The following is a 24,139-nucleotide window of genomic DNA, read 5'->3' on the forward strand; positions in this document are numbered from 1 at the left end:
CCAAATGTTGATGAATATGTCACTGGATGGCCTGGCCCATCCATCACGGAACAGGCTCAGATTCATGTGAATGAATGTTCGAACAAACAGGTTCAGACTTTATGTGTTAGGACAAGAGTTCCAAAATGACATTGCCAGTGACCATTTGTGTCCCTTTAAGAATGACCAGAATATATGTTGCAGGTCTGAATCCCTTTTTAATATAAAGGCTGTTGAATGCAAAAGGCAATCCACACACTGAGAGACTTACAATAAAATTTCTTTTTATTCTTGAGAAAAATAATTATTACAATATGGCAGGAGGAAATGCATCTTCAGGAAGAGCCTCTTCTTGCTTTCTCCATCTTCACTGTCTACTGTCATTGTTGAAAAAGTCTTAAGCATTTACATTAGACTGAAAAAGAAAAAAGTAACGGATTACTAGTTATGAAAGTACTTAAGTGTTAAAATGCTATACATTCTATGTCTGTCCAGTAAAAGGTGTCATTTTCCTTGGGTTCTCACTGTGTAACAAGTAAAACACATATCAATACCCGGGTGTGATTCTCCAATGGCACATTATCTAAAAAACAAGGTTGACCAAGCAAAAAACTAGGTAAATGCCTTTCTCTTACTTTGCTTTCTTGTGAAAACAAGACTGAAATTCTGGAAGGGTCATTGAGATTTAGATGGTGACAGCTTTTTTGTTGTTAAATAGATTAACTGAAGTCCACAATATTGCATCTTTAAAGAAATCAATGTGATTGTTGTAATTGATTTTGTTTTTATGGTTTAAAGGTTTATTATTTAAATTTACAGTTCATTGGTGTCAAATGAATTAGAGATCTACTGTATATAGCTATGAAAAATTAAGTTATTATTAATATACTTGTAAAAGCTGTTTATGTAATTGATATTTGTGTATGTTATAAGGTATAAACAATGTGTAAGAAATTATTTGTAACATGTCATATGCTTAATGTCTTCTCCAAAGTTTATATGCATATGTGAAGTTACATGTATAGACCTATTAAGAGCAATTATTAGTTTAATGCTATTTAATATTTTCTTAATGGTGAGTTGTTGTTTTTTTCAAAATATTTGATTTGTGAAAACCTGTTCTATTGTATGTTGTTAGTGACTTTGTTGTGATGGTCGAGAAAAAAAATGTTTTCATTCAGAATGGGCAGAAAGATGTTTATGGCTTAACAGAAGTCAGTAGTGACTAGTTATGTACAATGACAAATGGTGTGAAAAAGAAAATAAAAACCCACATTACTTGTGCCACATAATATACATGTTTATCATCCAGTCACATGATCAAAATGTACTAAAATATTAAATATATGTTTCCATAAAAGTCAGCATGCATCATAAGCAGGAGAATTGCTCATTTGAATTGAAGACAGGCTCTTGACCAATGAATGGGGGTGACTTCAAATCCTTCCCATGAGGCTTTAGTTCAGTGCTAGTTTCCTGCTTATAATGCATGCTGACTTATGTGGAAATATATGTTTATAAATTGACATATAGATTATACAATATATTTTTTTTCTTTTCCCCATGAATGTTTTTTCACATTGCTTGCTGTTGTACCTAACTGGTCACTAGTGACTTCTGTTACATCATAAACTTCTTTCTCTCCATTACATATGAAAACATGAGATTACATTTTTTTCCTCAGTCATCACTACAAAGCACAAGAGGTACGGTAAGTAACATTTAAAAAATGTATAATTTTTGGGTGGAATATTCCTTTTAAGTGGTGCAGTTCAAGAAAATTAAAATATACCAAAGTCTGTCAGGTCTTGAACCATGGTCTTTCTGCCTTGTTGTATGTGCAAAACCCTTTCTTCATCACAGGTAACATGATGATTTTATTTCTTGCTCTGTAGAAATGAATATAAACATCAGTAAATAAAAGTACTTTGGGGAACCAGAGATTCCAAAGAAAGGGTTCCTGCTTTGAGTTTGATGTTGCCGGATCAGGGTCCCAAATTAAGAAGCTGGAAAATGGATATACGAGCAGACTGGCATGAACCGTTTCTGTGCAAGATGGTCCAAGTTATGGAGGGTGCAGAAGAGCTCTGGCACCTCTATGGGGCAAAAGTGTATATTATCCCCTTTCCTGTCACAAAGGTTGAGATATGAGGACAACAAAGAATGCTAAATCATATGCTTGGCAGAAACAACAAAGCACAACATCCAGAGAACTGCATTCCAGCTCCTGAGAAGTGTGGCGGTGGCAGCACTACACTATGGATATATTTTTGTGTCCGGGCTGGACTTGGGTGACACATTGAATTATTTGCTTGTAGACTCTATATTGGAGTCTGAAGTTACCTCCCATATCCCAAAATATATGATAGGTTAACTAATGTCTCAACCCGGAAGTCATCTTCACCAAATACTGGCTGGTTCGCCTCTTTCTCCCAATGTCCTTGCATGGAGAGAAGGTAAATTCATTCATTCATTTTATGTATAAGGTACTTTACAATAGTAGTAAATTTCAAAGTGCTACATAAAAATATTTAACAAAGACAAAACAAGATAAACACAGACATAAAACAACAATAAAAAGTGACATTCTTTTTAATATGCTTTCCTAAATAAAAAATGTCTTTAGCTGTTTTTTAAAACAGCCCACAATCTGCTGTGTTCTCAGGTTCTCTGGTAGGGCATTCCAGAGCTGTGGAGCAGCGACTGCAAAGGCTCGGTCACCCATTGTACGAAGTTTGGTCATAGGGAGACGAAGCTGGTAGGTATTTGCAAAACAGAGGTTTCTTGTAGTAGACTGTAATAAAAGGAGTTCCTTAAGATATTGTGGAACATTTATATGAATACACTAATGAGTAAGCAAACAGAGTTTGTATTCAACAGGGAGGTGAATAGGAAGCCAATGAAGTGATCGAAGGATTGGTGAAATATGCTCTTATTGCCGCACTCTCATCAGGATCCTCGCAGCACTATTTTGAATTTGTTGGAGCTTTTGAAGGCTCTTGTTGGATATCCTGATGAGGAGTGCATTACAATAGTCCAGCCTGGAGGAGACAAAGGCATGAACCAGCTTTTCAGGATCACAAAGGGATAGGTAGGGATGGAGTTTCGCTATGCTTCAGAGATAAAAGAATGCAATTTTACAGAAGTGATGAACATGTGTATCAAATGACAGATGGGAGTCTAATTTGACACCCAAATTTGTAATGGGGGGTTTGGTGATAGTATGATCAGAAAAGGAAATGAAACTTACAGAGGAACAAAGTTGATGGGGGGTACCAATTTAAGGAGCTTCAGTTTTGGTGCTGTTCAGCTTAAGGAAGTTCTTGGACATCCAGGCCTCAATCTCATCCAAAAAGGAGGAAAGGGTTGATGGAGGTGTAAGAAAAATCGAATCCAGTCTCACAAAGAGCTGCGTATCATCGGCATAGCAATGGAAAGAAACTCCATGCCTGCCGATGATGTGACCCCGGAGTAGCATATAGATATTAAAAAGGGTTGGCCCAAGGACTGATCCTGTGGGACTCCACAGGTGGCAGTGTAGGTACGAGATTTAGCATCCGCCAGGGCCACATACTCAATCCTATCTGTGAGATAGGACTCGAACCACTCCAGAGCAGTGCCAGAAAGTCCAATTATATGGTGGAGACGATGGAGAAGAATATTATGGTCTACTGTATCAAATGTAGCTGTGAGAAGGATAAGGAGTGATGGAGAGCAATGGTCAGCAGCCATCAGGAAGTCATTGGTGACTCCGACCAGGGCTGTCTCCTGTCCCTGTACTGTGAGAAGATCAGAAACCAGATTGAAATTTTTTAAAGAGATAACAATTTTTGACGTGATCCTGAAGAAGGTAGGTGGGTAGTCACATGCCATTGTTGTAGCACATCTAAGTAGGCTTAGAATCACCCAACTTTCAGTAATGAACACAGGAAGAACATTCAAAATCCACATGAGCAACCAGGAATTTAGCCCATGCCCTGGAATTCACTATAACACCCCAATCATTAATGGTCTGTAGAACTGATTTTTTACTTCAGCAGTTTGCAGTTTCCATTGTTAAATTAGTGCAGAGAATCTTAGTGCCCCCCGGCAACTGTGTGTCACCTAACCTGCCTGTACTGTAATTGCACATAAAAATAATATACTACATCTGATAGCACTAACTCTGAGTTTATCAAATGTCCTCCACACTATTACTTCCAACCCATTTTGGTGTGGTAGCTCATTGAGATATCACAGTGAAGTAATGACCACCTTTCCAAAAGGAGCGTTTGGCCCCAGAATTAAAGGGTGTCTGATATTTTTTATAATGAGGTAATTTACGTTTTGGGTGTATTGATTCTTTTCGGTAAATATTAATCGGTGTTGTATAAAATATCCTACAGACAAACATGAGTAAAGGTAGAGGCACATTTCTGGAAAATGATAAAAATAAAATTTGCCCATTAGAAAACTACTCAAGTCAAAGTTTTTAAAGTACCTGATGTTAAGTGCATTAAGTAACAAAAGTACATGAAAATATAAGATACTTCTATGTTTTATATTTAGTCAAAAAGTGGTTACAAATTTAAAGTAATTCAGACTACCTTCTTTTTTTGGATGTTAGTCCTATTACAATCTATAATGTATGAGTGAACTTGAAGCAGTGTCAGTCAGCGTAAACAGACGTTTTATGGATTGTATCCTTAATTCAGTGCACCAGGCACCAATAGGAGAGTCCTGCAGGCTTTAAGAAGGATTTGATCTGTTCCTCAAAACCTTTTTGTAAAGTGACTTTTTGTGACGTCAACACCTAATTTTAATACATTTCACAAAGAAAAAATGTTTTAGGTATTCCCTGGGACCAAAAGTTACCAGTTTTTTGTTCACATAAAGCTGAACTACATGAAAATTAGTTCGTTTTATTTTAATAATAACATTAGTCGTCAAAACAAACCCTGATAAGGTACTGTCATTCATTGAATAATAGATAATAAAGCACTCTACTTAGATGTATCACTCGTAAATTTCACATTCAAAGCAATGGCATTTTGGTTTTTTTTGGGCTTTTCCATCTAGTTGACAATTTCTTTTGAAGCCATGATGCACAGGGTAATAAGAGATGGTATGTGAGCAGCACATGTGATAAGATGAGTGAGCCAGAATACAAGTTAGCACAGCTTGAGGATCACCTCCGCCATTTATGGCAGGCTGCTGTGATGGAAGTGTCTGAACATAACAGTATCAGTCGTGGAGCCTTGGATTGCGTAACACCAACATCCAGCCCTGCCCCTAACATCCAGTCCTGCTCTGTTCTGTGGGCTGCAGTGAGGTGTACTTAGAATGGCTATGTAGATGAACAGGTGTTACTGCTAGCAAAACACATCTGAAAATCGTCCCCAGGTGGGGAAACACTATATTTTGGATAACTGACTGTGCAAAACATTCTGTGTAGTTGCATAGCTCATTTGTTTTCTGGTTTAATATTGCAGAAACAATGAGTCTAGCAAAGTACATCAGATTAAAAGTGGCCACTTGCATTTGAAAATGTGGTAGAATAAAAGTGAAAGTAGACAAAAAATTTACTCTCAAAACAAAATAAAGCACAGTAACAAATAATTTTATACTTTGTTTGCTAAACAACACTGATGTTAACTGCGTAATGACTCCTATGCAATTATTCTCTTCTCATATTTCAGTATATTCTTCTACACAGCGCTACAGTTTGTTTTGCCTGTTAGAGGGGTCTAAATTGGAGACAGGATGAAAACTGAGTGGGACACAATGAGGAAATCCAGATTCCTCAAAGCATGTTCTGTTCTATTTTCAGGAGTAGACCAGAAGAGATATAGCCCAGAAGTCCACAGCAGGTTGCCCTTCTCATTAAAGATACAACTGAAAAGAAGATTGCCCTGTCTGGTTTTGTGACCTGGGACTCCTTAAATGGAGGCTCTTAAAGTAGAAGGCCAGTTCATTTCCAGAAGTCACAGAGATAGGGACATAACCTGTGATGCCTCCAAAATGTATTTTTTGGAATAAAAAAAGGGAAGTCTGCTCTGCTAACAAGGGCAGAAGCCTGCTTGAAGACCTCGATTTGCTAATTAATTGAAATAATTTAATCAAGTCATTTGGCCTAAACATAATAGAGTATTCCTATAATAAAAACAAGGCTTTGAATTATTATTAACTAGCATCGCTACCCAGTGCTGGCCTTAGGTAGAATAAAGTGTGATTGCAGTCACTAAATAAATTCCCCAGGAGGAAAACAGTCACTGTCAAAACCACCATTGAAAAAAAAACTGTCTCAAGTCTCAAAAATGCTTCCTGGGTCACTTCCCTCAAAAAGTGCAAGGGCAGTTGCTAAATAAATCTACACAGCCAGGGAATAGAATTGAAAAATGAAACATAGCCTATGGCCTCATCCTGTACAAAGGAGATATCTGCAAAATTTGGTGGTTCAACAGTGTAGATCTGCGTACCACACAAACACAAATTTGCCTTTATGTATTAGAAATAGGTCAAGATACATTGGGCCTTGAATTATTGCTGCAGATCAATCTGAACTGGCTTGGGGCTGTACACTGGATAAATGTTTCTAGAAGCCTCGAGCTCAAGCTACGCTCATCCCCCCATTATGAAACTTGCTAAATATGGCTTAAGGCCGATTCAAGGTGGTTTCTCTCCTGGCATTGTTGGGCAGAAAGCAGAATGCAACCCTAGAGGTGATGCCAGTCCACTGCAGACCCAATCACATCTACACTCAATTTATATGAGGCCCGATTAGAGTGTCCAGTAAAACCAACATGCACATTTCAGGGATGTGGATAGAGAACTGGAGTGTACAGAGAACACTATCACTGGGAATGTGTAAACTTCTCACAAGGGTGAATGTTGTTGGATTTGAACCTGGTACTCTGCAGCTATGCTGAAGTTCTTCTAAAGACAATTTCCAGCTCCAGTAAAGTCATTTTACAGTTGAAAAGGAAAGGCATAATACAGCCAAAGCTGCTAATACTAACCACAGTGCTTGATGTTGTAGAACATACTTTAAAGCTGGACAATGGGGTCACTCGCCTGCTCAGACTGCTTTTAAGCCATCCAGGGGTGAATCTGGATCTCCTCCAAGGTTGGCCGGCTTAGTGGAACAAATGAAAGGCAACCGTTGATCAGGTCCTGGCACTCTGGTAGAAGAAGACTCGTACAAGTTAGAAAAACTTCCCTTTGGTACAGTATATGCCAGGGGCAAGGGGAAAGGTGATCAATATCTGACTGGGGGTTTCACTCCCCATTGACCGGGGAAGTTTCTACCTGTGGAGAGTTCTCTGGAGAAGCCAAATGTGCCATTCATGATCTCCTTTTTATCCCTAAAAGGCACATGTCCACACAGAACCTCAAACATCGTGACCCCCAGTGACCATACCGTTGCAGGGACTGCTCTGTACCTCTTCACTACCAACCACTCCGGCGGGGCATAAAACAGGGTGCCTGGAGACATAAAAATGGATTGGCTTCTTGTCCAGTGTCACACAAGATGAAGAGATCAGGTTGTCTTCAAACTCACCAGCAAAGTTGTCATAGTCCTCATCTGGCTCTAGTATGGCCCCACAGCCAAAGTCAATCAGCTTAACATTCCCAGTGGTCATCTCGATCAGAATGTTATCTGGTTTCATATCTCGGTGGAACACCCAGCAAGCATGGCAAAAACAGATGGCATCCACCACCTGACTGAAGATCCTCTTTGCATGCTCTTCATTCAGGAAGCCCCCTTGGCTCATCATGAACTCGGCAAGGTTCATGGGACACTTGGGCAGTTCCATGACAATAGCTATGTAGTTTGGGCCTATGAACCAGTCAAGCAACTGGATTACATGGGGATAAGGAGGGCTAGCAGTGGTCATCTTCATGAGGCCAACCTCCAAAGGGTAATTGTTTGGTTCACCTGGCTAGAGGAACAAAAGAAAAGAAAAAAACACAAACAAAAGAGCTGTGATTAGTAAAGAAACCTCAAACATTATTTTTCCTGAGCCTCCATGTCTGATCACAAAGTAGAGTGTTAATCTTTGAAATGAAAAATGATTCTGGTGCTCACCAGCTGGATCCACGGCTCTCCAACTTGTAAATGTGCAAACTTGATAGCGAGCTAAATAGGAGAGAAGGACGGAGATGTGGTAAGCATCTAATGCTTAGAAAGAAAGTCACCTCTAGGAGAGAGTATATTATTTCATTTAAAACAATTATAAACCAAATAAATATCCATTAATTTTCTGTACTCTTGTTTTTACACTAAACAGTCATGGAGAATGAGTTCATAATCTCGTAACACAAACCCTGGACAGGATGCCAGTCAACCCGGACACCCATGCTTACTCAAACTGGATCAATTTCAAGTCACCAGCTAGTCTGTCTTGTGTATTTGGAAAGTGATGGAGGCTTCTGTTCCCAGAGAATCTTAAAGTTACAGAAGCAACATTCCTACTTGAATAATATGTGGGACCCCAAAAACCCATACTAATAAAAATTAAAAATGGATTTTGCAGTGACAGAACTTTTTGCAGTAAAGACAGGGATCACTTGGTCGCAGTGATCATACGCTTAAACTCTTTCACTGCCAAACGTCTTTTTAAAATATTACTTATCCCATGTGGCTTGTAATGATGGTGGAGAAAAATGTTTAATCTCATGTTTTCGTGCTGAATAGAGCTAAGAACGGTTATGCTGTAATAAAAGCGAGCAGTGATGAATGCTGGTGAAAAATAAACAATATCAAAACATCTTCTAAAAAAATCTCATATTACTTGTGTTGCATGGTCCATGTCAAGTTATCTAGTTGCATATGCAAAATGCATGCATTTTTTGCTAAAATATTGTTGAATCAATTTTGCCGTTAAACAAAAGTAGCCCACAACCAGGAAGCCCTTTCACATGGGGTCATGCTTTTGAATTGAAGACCCTCCTGTCCTGTGATACACTGGGTTCAATTCAAAAGTGATGCTTTACATTGACATTTTGATATTGTTTGCTATTGTCAAGAGCTATTCATCACCCGCTTCCAGTAAAGCACAAACTTTGTTAGGTAAAAGATATTTTCTTGTCCATCAGTACAAACTACATGGGATTAAGTAACATAAAAATATTACTTTTTGGTGTAGTAGTCCTTAAATGGCCACAAATTGCACAGCTAAGTGTTAATTTTCTGTGCTAAAGCATATTAGAAACCTCAACAGAACAAAACAGGCTGGGCGCCTTGTCTCTGGAAAGTGTTTGTTAGGCTTAGATTTGTTAAATTAGTCTTGGGGACTTGATTGAGGACTTTAAAGTAAAATGATGGGAGAAAGCTTTTTAAAATATAATTAAAGCTAAAAGTAGGCAACAATTAACATTATTTGTATGTTTTGATCCATGTACATTGAAATAATGTTTACCTCGTATAAAACATAAAATATATGTTTCTTCCATCCATCCATCCATCCATTATCTAACCCACTATATCCTAACTACAGGGTCGCCGGGGTCTGCTGGAGTCAATCCCAGCCAACACAGGGTACAAGGCAGGAAACAAACCCCAGGCAGGGCACCAGCCCACCGCAGGGCACGCACACACAAACGCACGCACGCACGCACGCACACACACACACTAGACAATTTAGAATCACCAATGCACCTAGCCTGCACCTGGTGGAAACCCACGCATACACGGGGAGAACATGCAAACTCTACGCAGGGAGGACCAGGGAAGCAAACCTGACTAACTCTTCTAACTGTGAGGCAGCAGCACTACCACTGTGCCACCGTACTGCCCCATTAGGATATCTTTTTAAAAAATTGTCCACCAATATCAGCTTTTGTAGAAGAAGGTTTTTCATAATTCAAAAGTGTACATTCGGGATCACATAATTTCAGTAGAGATAATATGAGATCTTATTTTGCCATATAATCTTGGGGAGGGTGATTAAAAAGTTTTTAATTAATTTTTATATTCATACTTTTATAAACATTTTATTAAAATGTGTAAAAATGTGATGAAACTGCATTTTTTTCTGTTGCTCTTGTTATAAGTAAATATATACTGCTTAGTGCTAAAAAATAAAAAAAGAAAACTTTATATTTAATATACTGTAGTAGTAGGATCTGGTTTAGGGGAAAAGAGAATTTTTACTTTCTTATTTTCTCCTTCAGCACTTGCAGAGTTGTAATGTCTTGAAAGACCAAGGAGAGCACCACTGGTGGTCTGTGCTTATGACATTAACTGGCCTTAATCCAACCCTGGCTCTAAATCCCTTTTGTGGCAAATGTCACAAAGTGCCTTTGCTGTGTGCTTAGAGACTTAAAAACCCTCAGCCTGCACAATGCAATAACCAGGATGTGAATCACAGTTTCTGGCTTTCTTTAACAGTTCTTAAGTTAGATTTAGATGAAAGTTAGATTTTTTTCTTAAGACATAAAGACTCTTGTGCCTAATAAATGTAGGTGCAAACCAGCAATGCAAACCATTGCTCCCCCCAGATTTAATTTGTAATTTACATTTTCTGGATTGAAATAACCATTATTATTGCTGCATCCTTCTTTCTGTATTGTGTCTCCTCTTCTGTTTGGAGCATTATGCTCTCTGCCTACCCCAGTTTGATACAAAGCCATCCATTTAGAGAATCAACAGTGTGCCACTCATTGTTAAGTAGAGAAATAACATCTGACTAGACAGAGTCAACTTACAGGTATGTTGTCTCCTCTCCTTCGTGCAACTCTCACCTCGGCAAAACCACCTTTCCCCAACAAGTGGCCAACTTCATACTTTCCATACACATTAATATATTCTAAAAGAAGAATAAAATCTAAATATAATAACTTATCTTAAGATGCAATATTTTCTTCTTGTCCATTTTACAGCAGGCAGCAGTGTCACATCAAAATGAAATTCACATAAACAAGGCACTATGATAGAAAAGGGGCAGAAGTCTATGCTAATACAAACTGGCAGGTATACAATTTCCTGGCTGCTATGTTGCATTGTCAGGTGATCGATGTATTAAAAGTGCTATATTACCTCAGACCATTTCTGATGACATACTTAGAAATTGGGGACGGACAGTCTTTGATAATTTGAGCGACCCAAAGTGCCACCTAGTAAGCTGCTGTTATCTCTCAGTCTCTGGTCTATGGTTTCTTCTAGTATATTTGCTTATTTTATTGTTTTGCTGGAAATAAGCCTGTTTCTTGAGTTTTAATGGTCAGGCTTACTCAGTCCTCGAGACACCTACCCAGTGATTTTCAGGAGTATCTGAAGGTACAAAACTGATTTTGAGTTTGTACTTTCTTTTTGATTTAAATGAGCCTGGAGGTAGCAACATTTTGGCCCCCTGGAACTGACTTTATAAGGGCCATAAACATGGCTGGATTAAGACCTCCACAAGCCTCTGAGTGACTTAGCTCCTTAACAGAGAGTTGATTATACTGTTAACAATGCGGCGCAACAACACCATGCCTTTTAAAATGCACTGCCTCATTTCTCACTCTTGATTTTAAAGCAAGACTCCATTGTTTCACTGGCCCTTTGTCCCTTTGCTCATTTCATCTTTGAAAAACTCCATCATGTCATTGAGTGGGATATTGTTGAAAAGGCCCTTAGACACATGACCAAAACACCCTGATGATAGATCCAACCATGGAAATAACTTCTTAGTCAGGTAAGTATGGACTCGGGGGTGAAGCAAAGACAAGGCCTCACCTTGTGTGAAGAAAGAGAAGGTCAGTATTGCTATGAAAGCGGAACATAAGAGAGTAGAAAGGAGAATTTTATGAGGATTTTCTGACAGTGAGCAGAATAATTTATAGCAAGGCCCTAAACGCACAGTTTTCTTTATTTAAACATTGTTTTATGTGAGTTAATCCTTCCATTTTTTCCATTAATTTGTATGTTATTTTTATTAAACCCCTCTTCCTAATCTAACTGGTCTGCACTAACATTTGTAGAGGCTATGAGGTCGACTCTACAGCATCCCATATTGATGAAGGAGGAAATACATCTATGATATTTGATTGTAAACCCTGATGCTGCCAGGGAAATCAACATTTGACTCACTGTGTGTCCTCAACCACTTTAATCTACTGGAGATCAACTTCAAGAAAATATGGTAACAGCTGTACTACACACTTGAAATTAGTAGAAAACTAGGGAGTGAATAAATTAATAAATGTAAACTGAAACGTACTCGTCATCTACTTTGGCAGTTTAGTCATAATTTTAACATATAAATATTTGAAGAAAAAATAAACAACCAACTCCAGCAGGAAACTGCTAAATTCTTCTTTGTGATGCAGATATGTGAAACCACCAACCTGGGTCAAATCTCATTTTTGATAATTCCCCAGACTGTTCTTCTTCCTTGTCTTCCTGCTGAATCTGACAATCCTTGTTCTGAAAAAAAGGCAGATTTTTTCTTTTTTTTTGTCAAACAGCAGATGTTGCAGTCATGTTAGGTCTCATATTGCCAATGTTATATGTTGAACAAAGGACAGTATCATGGAATCTATGCTGAACAGCAATAATTCCTATGTCAAAGAAAACAAAAGTGGGCTGTCTCTGCGACTATAGTGCTGGACCTCACTCCCACTGTCATGATGAGTGAATGGGACATATTAAAGTTAAACTCAATATGGTTTGGACCTCATATTATCATAACCAGTCTACAGATGATGCCATAGTACATTGGGGTAATAAAAATTACTTTGGCAGAGTCCTGCTTATTATAGATTACAGCTCAGCATTCAACACTGTTGTACCAGCAAAGCTGATCATCAGACACCTCAATTTAGGACTTAACAATCCTCTGCAACTAGATTTTGGACTTTCCAACCAACAAATTTTGGCATCTACAGATTTGAAGCCTTACTTCCTCCACATTGACTATTAATGTGGGCTCCCACAAGGGTAGTCTGCAGAGCCCTTGCTGTACTTCTTGTTCACCTTTGGTGGTATGGTCAAACACAGCTCCAATGTTATAATTAAATTTACATGTAACAACATCTGATGACGAGCAATGATGTGACAACTTACAGGGAAGAGGTCTGCCTGCTGATTCAGTGGGCTAGGTCAACATCTCTCACTTAATGTCAGAAAGACCAAGCAGCTGATCATAAACTGAAGGAAGAAGGAGGCTGATCACATTATATCTAGAGAGATTGCCGAGATGAGGGGGTCAACAACTCTAAATTTCTTAGATTGACCATAACAGATGATCTGAAGTGGACTCCACACATGTTAGCTATCACCAAGATGGATCACCAGTACCTAAAGTTTCTCAGATATCTATATCAAGCCCTAAGTTCTTCATCTACACTCATCAACTTCTACAAGCTGCACAGTGGAGATCATCTGCACTGACTGTATAACATCATGTGAAGGCATCTGCTCAGCTCAGGACTGCAAACTATACGAAAATGGTGGTAAAGCTGGCTCAAACATTAGTGGCACACATACATTCTGGACAGAAGGGCGGTAACAGAGGTATGCTTTGGAAAGGCAAACAGGATTATTAAAGACACCCTCCTGCACACTCAATATTTTCTTCCTCTATTCTGAGAAGTGGTACAGGATGATTAAACACCCACTGGTAGACTCAGGGACAGTTTTCATCCTCGAATTATAAAACTGCTTAATGATCACTCAAAAGCATGACTATTTCTTGCATTATTGTATGATGTTGTGCTTAATGCATGGTGTTATACAGTAATCCCTCGCTATATCGCGCTTCAACTTTCGCGGCTCAACTCTATCGCGGATTTTAAATGTAAGCATATCAAAATATATATCACGGATTTTTCGTTGGTTCGTGGATTTCTGCGGACAATGGGTCTTTTAATTTATGTTACATGCTTCTTCAGTTTGTTTGCCCAGTTGATTTCATACAAGGGACGCTATTGGCGGATGGCTTAGAAGCTACCCAATCAGAGCATTTATTACATATTAACTAAAACTCCTCAATGATATACGATATGCTTCCCACGCGGTGCTGGATTGTTTGCTTTTCTCACTCTCTCACCCTCTCTGACATTCTCTGCGCCTGACGGAGGGGGTGTGAGCAGAGGGGCTGTTTGCCTAGAGGATACGGACGCTCCTCTACAAAATGCTGCTTTATCGCGGTGCTTCGGCATACTTAAAAGCACGTATTGATTTTTTGATTGTTTGCTTTTATCTTGCTCTCCCTCTGATATTCTCTGCTCCTGACGGCGCTCCTTTGAAGAGAAGATATGTTTGCATTCTTTTAATTGTGAAAAAGAACTGTCATCTCTGTCTTGTTATGGAGCACAGTTTAAACTTTTGACTAAAGGGTGTTATTTCATGTCTAGAGGGCTCTAATAATGTTAACAGTGTGGGAGAGTTTATAAGGGCTTAAAATATATAAAAATAACCATACAAACATATGGTTTCTACTTCGTGGATTTTCACCTATCGTGGGGGGTTCTGGAACGCAACCACCGCAATCGAGGAAGGATTACTATATTCTTGATCTTTTTGTTAGCACTGTATTACTGTCACTAGTCTGTGTGAGACATTCAACTACAAATTTCAATGTACAGTCTACATATTATGAACTTGAAGAGGCTAATAGAAGGAATTCAGTAGTAAAGTGTTTGTTTCATAATGTGATGAGGGAATTGAAGAGGGCTGAATTTGATTTCTGGCTCTGTCACTCTCTGTATGGTATTGTCTTGTTCTTCCTTTGCCCATGCTGGTTTATCTTGTGATTATTGTAGTTTTCCTCCATAGCATGATACTTTAAAAAGTTAATTATTTCCTTGATCTACAGTATATCATGAATATTGCTTCCTTGTTTATACTGTTGACAGCTGACAAATATACTCACTTAGAAAATTATGAGGAACACTATGCTAACACTGGGTAGAGCTTCCTTTTGCTCTCAAAACAGCCCGTTTTCTTCATGTTCCATTGGATTTAGATCTGGTGAGAACATTGAACTTATTATGCTCATGAAATCAGTTTGATACGACTTTAGTTTTGTGACATGGCGCATTATCATGCTGGAAATAATAATTATAAGATGGGTAAATTGTGGCCAAGAAGGGATTCACCTACTCAGGTATGCAGTGGCATTAAAACAATGACTGATTGGTATGTTGGGCCCAAAGTTTCCCAAGAAAACATTGCCCACACCATTACACCACACCACTAGCCTGGACTGTTGACCTACAAGAGTGTATGGACTCAGGCTGTTGGTATCAAATTCTGACCCTACCATCTGTACACCTCAGCAAAAATTGAGATTCCTCAGATCAGTCTTCTTTTATCCCGTCTTTAATCAACCAGTTTTGGTAAGCCCTCTGCAGCCTCAGCTTTCTGTTCTTGGCTGACAGGAGTGGAATCCAGCATGGTCTTTTGCTGTTATAGCAAATTTCCCTCCAGGATCGAAATTTTGAACATTCTGTGATGCTTTTCTGCTCACTACAGTTATACAAAGTGGTTATAGGAGTTACAGTAGACTTTCTGCCAGTCTGAAACAGTCTGGCCATTCCCCACTGATATCTCAGCAAATTGAGCAACCTCAGAATTGCCACTCCCTGGCTGTTTTGTGTTTTTGCACCATTCTGTAAACTAGAGTCTAGAGACTGTTCTGTGTGAAATTCCAAGAAGATCAGCAGTTACAGAAAAAATCAAACCAGCCCATCTGACTCCAAGTTCCTTGTCTGTATCTATGTGATTTTATGCCACATGATTGATAAAGTGGTGTACAATAGTTCCTAATAATTTGCCAAGAGAGTAAAAATTATTTTTATTGTGTTTCATTTTTCTTTAGAATAAAATATTTTATTCCTTGTCTGTATTTATACACTGGTTATGACAGCTGATAAATTTGAATTGAATGGCAGCAGTGCTGGCTCGAGCTTTGATCGACCACAAATGTCATAATAAAAGAATATCCTATCTCTTTGGTGGTCTGGGGACATTTTAAAGCAGCATTTCTTTGTTCTTTGGTAATCTCGGCCTAATGTTAAAATAACTTGAGTCTTGCAGCTTGTGGGGGATACAACAAGAACTCGGATCAGATCAGTGAAATGAAACAGCTCAGGATTCTGGTTGGCAACCCCTCAGGCAGGCACGTGGTCCAGTTCTACCCTCCGGAAATGACCCTCTATCTGCCATAGCCAGGTGTTACATGGGCATTTTCTTGGCCTGGTGCAGCCACTCAGGTCCTGTGAGCTAGATCATGGCCATAGTGCCTTAATTGACACGCCCTCACAATGCAGGTAATATGTCTCATTCAACAATGACCTTGTGCACAAAATGTCTTCAGGAATTAGTAAGATATGAAATTTACTAAAACTGAATAAATACCACCCCCGAAACACACACACCATTGTGCTCTTGCAGATTCATGCAACCATGCACAAAGTATGTTTTGTTACGTTAACATCAATGGACTGGTTTGGGACAGCTGATAATGCTATCTTGTAGACTCTTGGACCCCTTCTTCAAGCACCAGGTTGTAACCTTCATAGCAACCTCCTGTAATCTCATTTGCCTCAAAAAATTGCATATTGAAATCGGTTCAGTTAGCTAATAAAAGGTGTCACTTTGCTTGACTTCTCATTGCATCCATAATGGCTAACATGGTACAACACCCTACTATTGTAGACTCAGGCAATTAGAGTTCAGACCTACAGAGTTTCAAATTCCACTCATTTCAAAGAGGAACACCAAAAGGTGTTTACTTGAGTGAACTCTAATGTTCAATTATTTGGCTCAGGGAGTAGACTGCATGTATTACAAGACCATCTTTTGGGTTTCTAGCAAAAAGTCTGAGTTCCCAAAGGCACCAATTTATAAAACCATACAGTGCATGAAAATTGTCAAAATTGTGGGAATGTCTCATTTCTAAATATTAATATGTGCTCCAGCTCATATTATGTCTGGCCTTTCAATTAGGGTCTCCCATCCTGTTATTAGTCAAATAAATACAAATGTGGAATTAACAGAAGTTGACCTTGTCAAATGAACATATATATTTCTTTCCTAAATTTTATTGATATTTGAACAAGTTAGTTTCATATTTCCATCCATTATCCAACCCGCTATATCCTAACTACAGGGTCACGGGGAGCCAATCCCAGCCAACACAAGGCAGGAAACAAACTCTGGGCAGGGCATCAGCCCACCATAAGTTTCAGACAATGCTTTTATCTAAAGTGAATAACAACATTTGAGATACAATTGGTTATGTTTCTTCAGTTTTTCAATTTGGAGTATAGGCGGGTGAAGTGACTTTCTCAAGGTTGCACATCATCAGTGGTAGGATTTGACCACACAACTTCATGGTCTGACATCCAATGCCTTAACCACTATGCCACGCTGCCTGCCTAGAATGATTACAGCTTGGTATAAATTTTCAGAATACCAAGAATAACACAAAAGACAAGGCACCTTAATAAACTCTAGTAACCCTAACAAACACCACATCTATGATTTGGACAACAAATATCAAGGATGGAGGGCCAGAGTAGAACAAATGTAGCAAGGATGTAGGATTTAGGGACAATAAAAGTGAGTACCAGTAAGCAATGGCTATCCATGGCGCAGTAGTGCCAATACTTCAGTTCTGCCATGTAAATGATCATAACATGGCTACATGGAAGGGGTGCTCCAGCAAGATGCCCACAACACATTCATGTTCCCAGTGAACAAGAAGCATGAATAGACTACCCGTTTAGGCTAAATCGAAAGCTCTTATCGAGAACGAGCTGCCTTTGGCACAAAAGTCTAGACATTCGTAACTTACATTGCCCTTGATGATGCCCATGCCTCTGCCCTTCAAGACCTCTTGCACTACCTCGAGGAGTACCTTCTGCCGCACTTGCTCCTCCGCCAACTTTTGTCGTTTGAAGTTTTCGAGTTCGGCGCGGAGAGCCTCTTTCTCCCTCAGGCACTCCCACATCTGCTGTTGGATTGAACGTATCTGTCGTTCCATATTGCGCATCGCCTCCATGAACTTGGCGATATGTTCGTCTCTCCGTCGGGCGCGGCGTTTGATCTGTGTGATTTCGGCGGCGCGCTCTTCGAAGACTTCGTCTTGGGTGCGCAGCTTTTCACGCATTTCGCACACCTCCGTCTGCACTTTCTGCTTCTCGTTTTCCAAGTGATTCATTCTGGAAGAGAATGCTTCTTTGTCCCTCGCGTAGTCGCGTAACTGCTCCCTCAGTGCGCCGATCTCACCGCGCAGCTCGCAGCCGGCGCCCCACTTTTCGCAGAGGTTTCCTCGTTTCCGCAACTCTTCAATTAGCAGTTCTTGCCTGGGACGCTCTCGCAGAGCCACTTCACTCTCACGTAGGAGCATTTTCAGGCTGTCTACCTCGTCCTCCTTTTCTCGCAGCAGGCACAGTATTCTCCGCATCTTGCTGGAGTCGGTGGAGACACGCTCGGTCAGCTCTCGGTAACTTTTGTTGAGTTTCCACTGACGACTTGCTACGAATGCTCCACCTGCCAAGAGCAGCACCTTTAACGCTGTAGATCCGCGTAGCGCAGTAAGGCTCGAGTGTGGCGAGGGATCCATCAGGGTTCGCTCTGGCAAACCGGCGCAGGAGGCGAGCGGAGCCAGAAATCTGAAACCGTCGCTGAGAAAGTCGAACATTTTACTGCACTAGACACACTGGGGGGAATCTAGTCGGTCAGCTACGAACCAAGATGAAACACTTGTGTCGCCTCCTAATTCTACCGCCTGCAGAAGAAGATTTGCCTTGAGTGCGGAACTGAAGGCAAACCCTGGAGTTAATAAACCTCACTGTTGCCAAGAATATTCTGCGAGGAGTGGAAAAACGCGAGATATGGAGAGTGGGTGGCCGTCTCTTGAGATAAAATATTTACTCCTAATCAAGCCGAATATTGTTAGGTAATAAGTACAAGTCGACTCTCTCATTCTAAATGTTCGTGTTTGTCGTTACAAAGCCTTAATACAGCGCCGGTCCCCGGATTAAATTCACGCCGTGTCTATGTGTTAATAGTGACAGATTTTGTTGATTTGGAACCGAAACCTGCTAAATTTTATTTGTGATGTCTGATCAACTAAGTGATGTAATAACTGTGCGTATGTGTACTTACTTGGCTGACGTCTTTATCCAATACGACATACAACATTTGGAAAACGCATTTCTTTTCTTGGTCATGCAGTGTCAGTAGCAGGATTTGACCTTACGGTTTCGGAAATCCAAAGCCTTAACCACTACGCCACACTGCTGCAAAGTGTCCACAGTGATGGTGGAGTTGGGGCAGGGGCCGCGTCATAAAATGAGCCTTCTGTAAAGTTTTGCAGGAAATAGTATCCTTATGATAAGAAGTAAACCATTGGATGTCTTTAGTAAAAATGATCTGGATGATTCGAAGCTGTGCGTGTCACGTCAGCCGACCCCTGGGGTTCACCCCCTAATGGGATACGAGTGGTCAAATGTAGGCTATGTCACTGCACAAAACTGAAAAAATGGGGATGGATAATACAAGCGCAGGCGGTGTGTTGTTGTATGCTATTTCGAGGTTGCTGATCATGAATTTGATAATACAGTCATATGAAAAATTTTAGGAACCCCTCTCAGCCTGCATAATAATTTCCTCTACTTTCAACAAAAAAGATAACCGTGGTATGTCTTTCATTTCCTAGGAACATCTGAGTACTGGGGTGTTTTCCGAAAAAAGATTTTTAAGTGAAGCAGTATTTAGTTGTATGAAATTAAATCAAATATGAAAAACTGGCTGTGCAAAAATGTGGGTCCCCTTGTAATTTTGCTGATTTGAATGCATGTCACTGCTCAATACTTATTATTTGCCAATACCAAATTGGTTGGATTAGCTCGTTAAGCCTTGAACTTCATTGACAGGTGTGTCCAATGATGAGAAAACGTATTTAAGGTGGTCAATTGCAAGTTTTGCTTCCCTTAAACTCTCCTCTGAAGAGTGACAGCATGGGGTCCTCAAAGCAACTCTCAAAAGATCTGAAAACAAAGATTGTTCAGTATCATGGTTTAGGGGAAGGCTACAAAAATCTATCTCGGAGGTTTAAACTGTCAGTTTCAACTGTAAGGAATGTAATTGGGAAATGGAAGGCCACAGGCACAGTTGCTGTTAAACCCAGCAGGTCTGGCAGGCCAAGAAAAATACAGGAGCGGCATATGATTGTGAGAAAAGTTACAGACAACCCACAGATCACCTCCAAAGGCCTGCAAGAACATCTAGCTGCAGATGGTGTATCTGTACATCGTTCTACAATTCAGCACAATTTGCACAAAGAACATCTGTATGGCAGGGTGATGAGAAAGAAGCCCTTTCTGCACTCACACCACAAACAGAGTTGCTTGTTGTATGCAAATGCTCATTTAGACAAACCAGATTCATTTTGGAACAAAGTGCTTTGGACTGATGAGACAAAAAATGAATTATTTGGTCATAACAAACAGCGCTTTGCATGGCGTAGGAAGAACATCACATTCCAAGAAAAACACCTGCCACCTACTGTCAAATTTGGTGGAGGTTCCATCATGCTGTGGGGCTGTGTAGCTAGTTCAGGGACCGGGGCCCTTGTTAAAGTTTAGGGTCGGATGAATTCAACCCAATATCAACAAATTCTTCAGGATAATGTTCAAGCATCTGTCACAAAGTTGAAATTACGCAGGGGTTGGACATTCCAACTAGACAATGACCCAAAACACTACAAATCTACAAAGGCATTCATGCAGAGGGAGAAGAACAATATTCTGGAATGGCCGTCACAGTCCCCTGACTTGAATATCATTGAAAATCTATGGGGTGATTTAAACCAGGCTGTCCATGCTTGGCAGCCATCAAATTTAACTGAACTGGAGAGATTTTGTATGGAAGAATGGTCCAAAATACCTCCCTCCAGAATCCAGACACTCATCAAAGGCTATAGGAGGCGTCTATATTTACAAAAGGCGGCTCAACTAAGTATTGAAGTAATTTCTCTGCTGGGGTGCCCACATTTATGCACCTGTCTAATTTTGTTATGATGCATATTGCATATTTTCTGTTAATCCAATAAACTGTTAATCCAATACATTTAATGTCACTGCTGAAATACTACTGTTTCCATAAGGCATGTCATATATTAAAAGGAAGTTGCTACTTTGAAAGCTCAGCCAATGATACATAAAAATCCAAAGAATTAAGAGGGGTTCCCAAACTTTTTCATATGACTATGTATAATACCTGATTCTTTACTGGTGGTTCTAGCCCTCTAAGACCCACTCCAAGAAGGTTATGGCATGTATCAAATGTAAGTATTTGGGGTACTGTTTAGACTATTTCAAGGTCAGCGTGATTATGAATATGATGTTATTTTTTTATTTTTGAGGATCTAGCCCTCAAAACTATTAAACGTAAAGGTGGAAAAGTGGTTCTTCGGAGCGATGCCATAAATAACATAAATTAACCATTTTTGGTTTTTCAAAAAAACATACCCATGAAGATTCCAAGAAGCTTTGTTAATCTTTAGCAGGTTACACAAATAACCATGAATAGATGACAACACATTTGTGAAACACCAATGACTTTATGACATTAAAACGATTGTTGCTGCATAAAGTAATGCAGGCTAAGTTCAGGTTTGCTTGACCTGTTTGCATCCTGCTAGGCAGCCTATACTAGACATTTATTTATGTTTTATCCACATGTTAGGAACCTTTTTAAAACCAAAAGAACCAAATGAATATGCAAAGAACCCATCTCAGAAGTAAATGGCTGATGTCAACCAAGGGTGCCATTAAAGAACCGCTACGAGTGTATCAAAAGATAAAAATAACAAAATTCTATTATAATTGAGACTATTTTGACTTATAAATATTTAAATTGAAACACACATTTTAATATTCCAAATACATGACACAACTATTCTTATTTATTATGTACTTCTGTTACTTTTCTTACAAACACCCCAAATTTGGGCGGCTTATGCTAATTTGGTGATCTTCTATAGTCGTGTGTTTAGACCTGTGTTAGGTGTTGCCCTATCGTCGTTGATTAGGTTAAGATATTAAAAGGATATCATGGTATAATGTTACTATTCTTGCAACAAATTATTTTTTGTTAATTAAAAGGAATTTTCTGAAGCTTTAAATAAACATTCTAACAAAGGAGAACTAATACAAATATAAGTCTCTCTCAAATACAGAACCCACATTAATTACATCCAGAAGTAACAAATTAAACATTTATGTAACCATGTAATTTTCTAACCCGCCTAATCTAGACCTGGTGCTGGAGCCCATCCCAGCTAGCATAGGGTGCAAGGCAGGAACAAACCCTGGACTGGGCGCCAGTCCATCACAGGGTGAACACACACACCCCAAACACACACTAAAGGTCAATGTAGTGTTGCCAGTTCACCTAACCTGTATGTCTTTGGACAATGGGAGGAAACTTGGACATGGGGAGAACATCTAAGGTCCAGGCAGGGAGGATCTGGGATGCAAACCCTGGTCACCTTACTGCGAGGCAATTGCATTTATGTAACCAAATTATATTTTAAGTTTTCTGTGTTCCTGTATTTTTCAAACCTGTTAGATTTTAGACAATGTTTTAAATCCACATCATAGATGCTGAATTTGGGAATATACTTGGACCTTTTGATTTATGAATATGAACTTTACCCAAAATAAAAATTGTAGGGGAAAATATTATTTTTCTTAAGCTTTATCTTACAGAATGGAATAAAAAAAAACATTTTTAAAACTTATCTTTAAGTTCTTAAAATCAAAACTTTGCAAGTCAGCGCAGAATCAGTTTGAAATGAATGCATGCAGCAAACAAAGAGATGCAGCACAGACTCCCCTTCAGGAAGAACACAAATCAGGCTGGTCATGTTTACGGTGAGATAGCACTGATCAAACTGAAGAAGACCTACGACCAATCTGAAATGACACATTTTTAATATAGGAGACGCAGTGGTATCTGCAGCTGCCTCTCACTTTGGAGACTTGGTTTTGTTTCGCAGATGTAGAGTTTGCATGTTTTCCTCTTCTTTACCACCTCAAACACCTCAGGGATTTTAGGCTGCCCTCCCAATTACTGATGAAGTTCTACACAGCCACAGCCACACAGGAAGCATCACCGCCTGGTTGGGGAACAGGACTGCAAGGCTATACAAAGAGTTGCGTGGTCATCTGAATGCAGCACTGAGCGTACACTCTTAAACTTTGAGGATATCAGTGCTGCCAGATGTTGAAGAACACTGAAATGAGAAGCGTCAGCTGCTGAGTAGAAACAAAAAAACAGCATTTAAAACAGTTTGAACTCAATTGGACTAATGCATTGTGTCAGCATCATTAAGTGACTAAACACTAAATTTAATGAATGTTTGTTTTATGTTTCTCCAAATTCTCATGTAATGCTGTCAATTTGTTTTCAGCATTAAGCTGTCTGTGATAACCACCAAGATAAATTTCAGGAACAAAACTTTTAAAACAACGTGTCCTCCAGTGTTGTTGGCAGGAGTTTAGTTGGGTGGTATAGGTGCAGGAGCCACCAGCGGGCATATCACCCAGGGAGGTGGTGACATAGATCCATTAGATTTTTTTAGTTTTAGAGGAGCTGGCCACAAAGCCTTATTGCTCAGGTCAGCACTGTCCCTGTCCTCCATTAATCACATCTCATGCTTAGACATGTATGCCAGTGTTTATTGCCTACAGTATGTTATCTGATCTCTATGCTACTTGGTATATGAAATTCTGTGCTGTACTCAACCTCAAGTAACAGATTGACAGTTACAACTATTGTTTACACCTAGGATTAAAATTGCAGCATAACCTCGTCTTTTTTCTGCAGTGTCAAAGGAAACCGGGTGCCCATCCCACCAAGCAACCACCAAGCATTAGGTGCAAAGCTACAGCAATCCCTGGACAGGGCGCCCAAATTAGGGTGAACACTCAACTTAGCATCGCCAATCACCTGCTTGTCTTTGGATTGTGGAAAGAAGCCGGAGAACCCGCAGGAAGCCCAGGCACACGGTGAAAACATGCAAGATTCACACAGGAGTCAACCATATTTGAACGGCTTTCTCGTTATTGTGAGGCAGCATCGCTACTATTGCTGTGCCGCTCCAAAGAGATAAAGCCTCATTTATATTAAATGTGCGACTGTCTTCAGGTTGAATTGTGCACTCCTCGCGGTGTC

At 39.7% G+C, this 24,139-nt stretch overlaps 1 protein-coding gene across 1 annotated transcript; it reads right to left on the bottom strand.

The window, feature by feature from the left end:
• Window positions 1-325: 325 nt before the first annotated feature.
• On the bottom strand, window positions 326-18,702 carry LOC120538241 (probable serine/threonine-protein kinase MARK-A). The gene is made up of 8 exons (XM_039767693.1): window positions 17,748-18,702; window positions 12,292-12,370; window positions 10,669-10,769; window positions 8,048-8,098; window positions 7,520-7,901; window positions 7,267-7,443; window positions 6,978-7,139; window positions 326-394 (listed from the first exon to the last, which is right to left on the bottom strand). The coding sequence occupies exons 1-7, from the start codon at window positions 18,594-18,596 to the stop codon at window positions 7,048-7,050; spliced, it is 1,731 nt and encodes a 576-aa protein (XP_039623627.1). The 5' UTR covers window positions 18,597-18,702; the 3' UTR covers window positions 326-394; window positions 6,978-7,047.
• Between the last annotated feature and the right edge of the window lie 5,437 nt (window positions 18,703-24,139).

The sequence above is a fragment of the Polypterus senegalus genome, chromosome 10, assembly GCF_016835505.1.
Source record: "Polypterus senegalus isolate Bchr_013 chromosome 10, ASM1683550v1, whole genome shotgun sequence".
In the NCBI taxonomy this organism is placed as follows: Eukaryota; Metazoa; Chordata; class Cladistia; order Polypteriformes; family Polypteridae; genus Polypterus; species Polypterus senegalus.

Coding starts and splice junctions, on each gene's coding strand:
- LOC120538241 (XM_039767693.1), bottom strand. CDS start 18,596: ATGTTCGACTTTCTCAGCGACGGTTTCAGATTTCTGGCTCCGCTCGCC. Junction 10,770..12,291: donor AAAAATGAGATTTGACCCAG/GTTGGTGGTTTC, acceptor TTCTTCTTTTAG/AATATATTAATGTGTATGGA. Junction 8,099..10,668: donor GGAGAGGAGACAACATACCT/GTAAGTTGACTC, acceptor TCTCCTATTTAG/CTCGCTATCAAGTTTGCACA.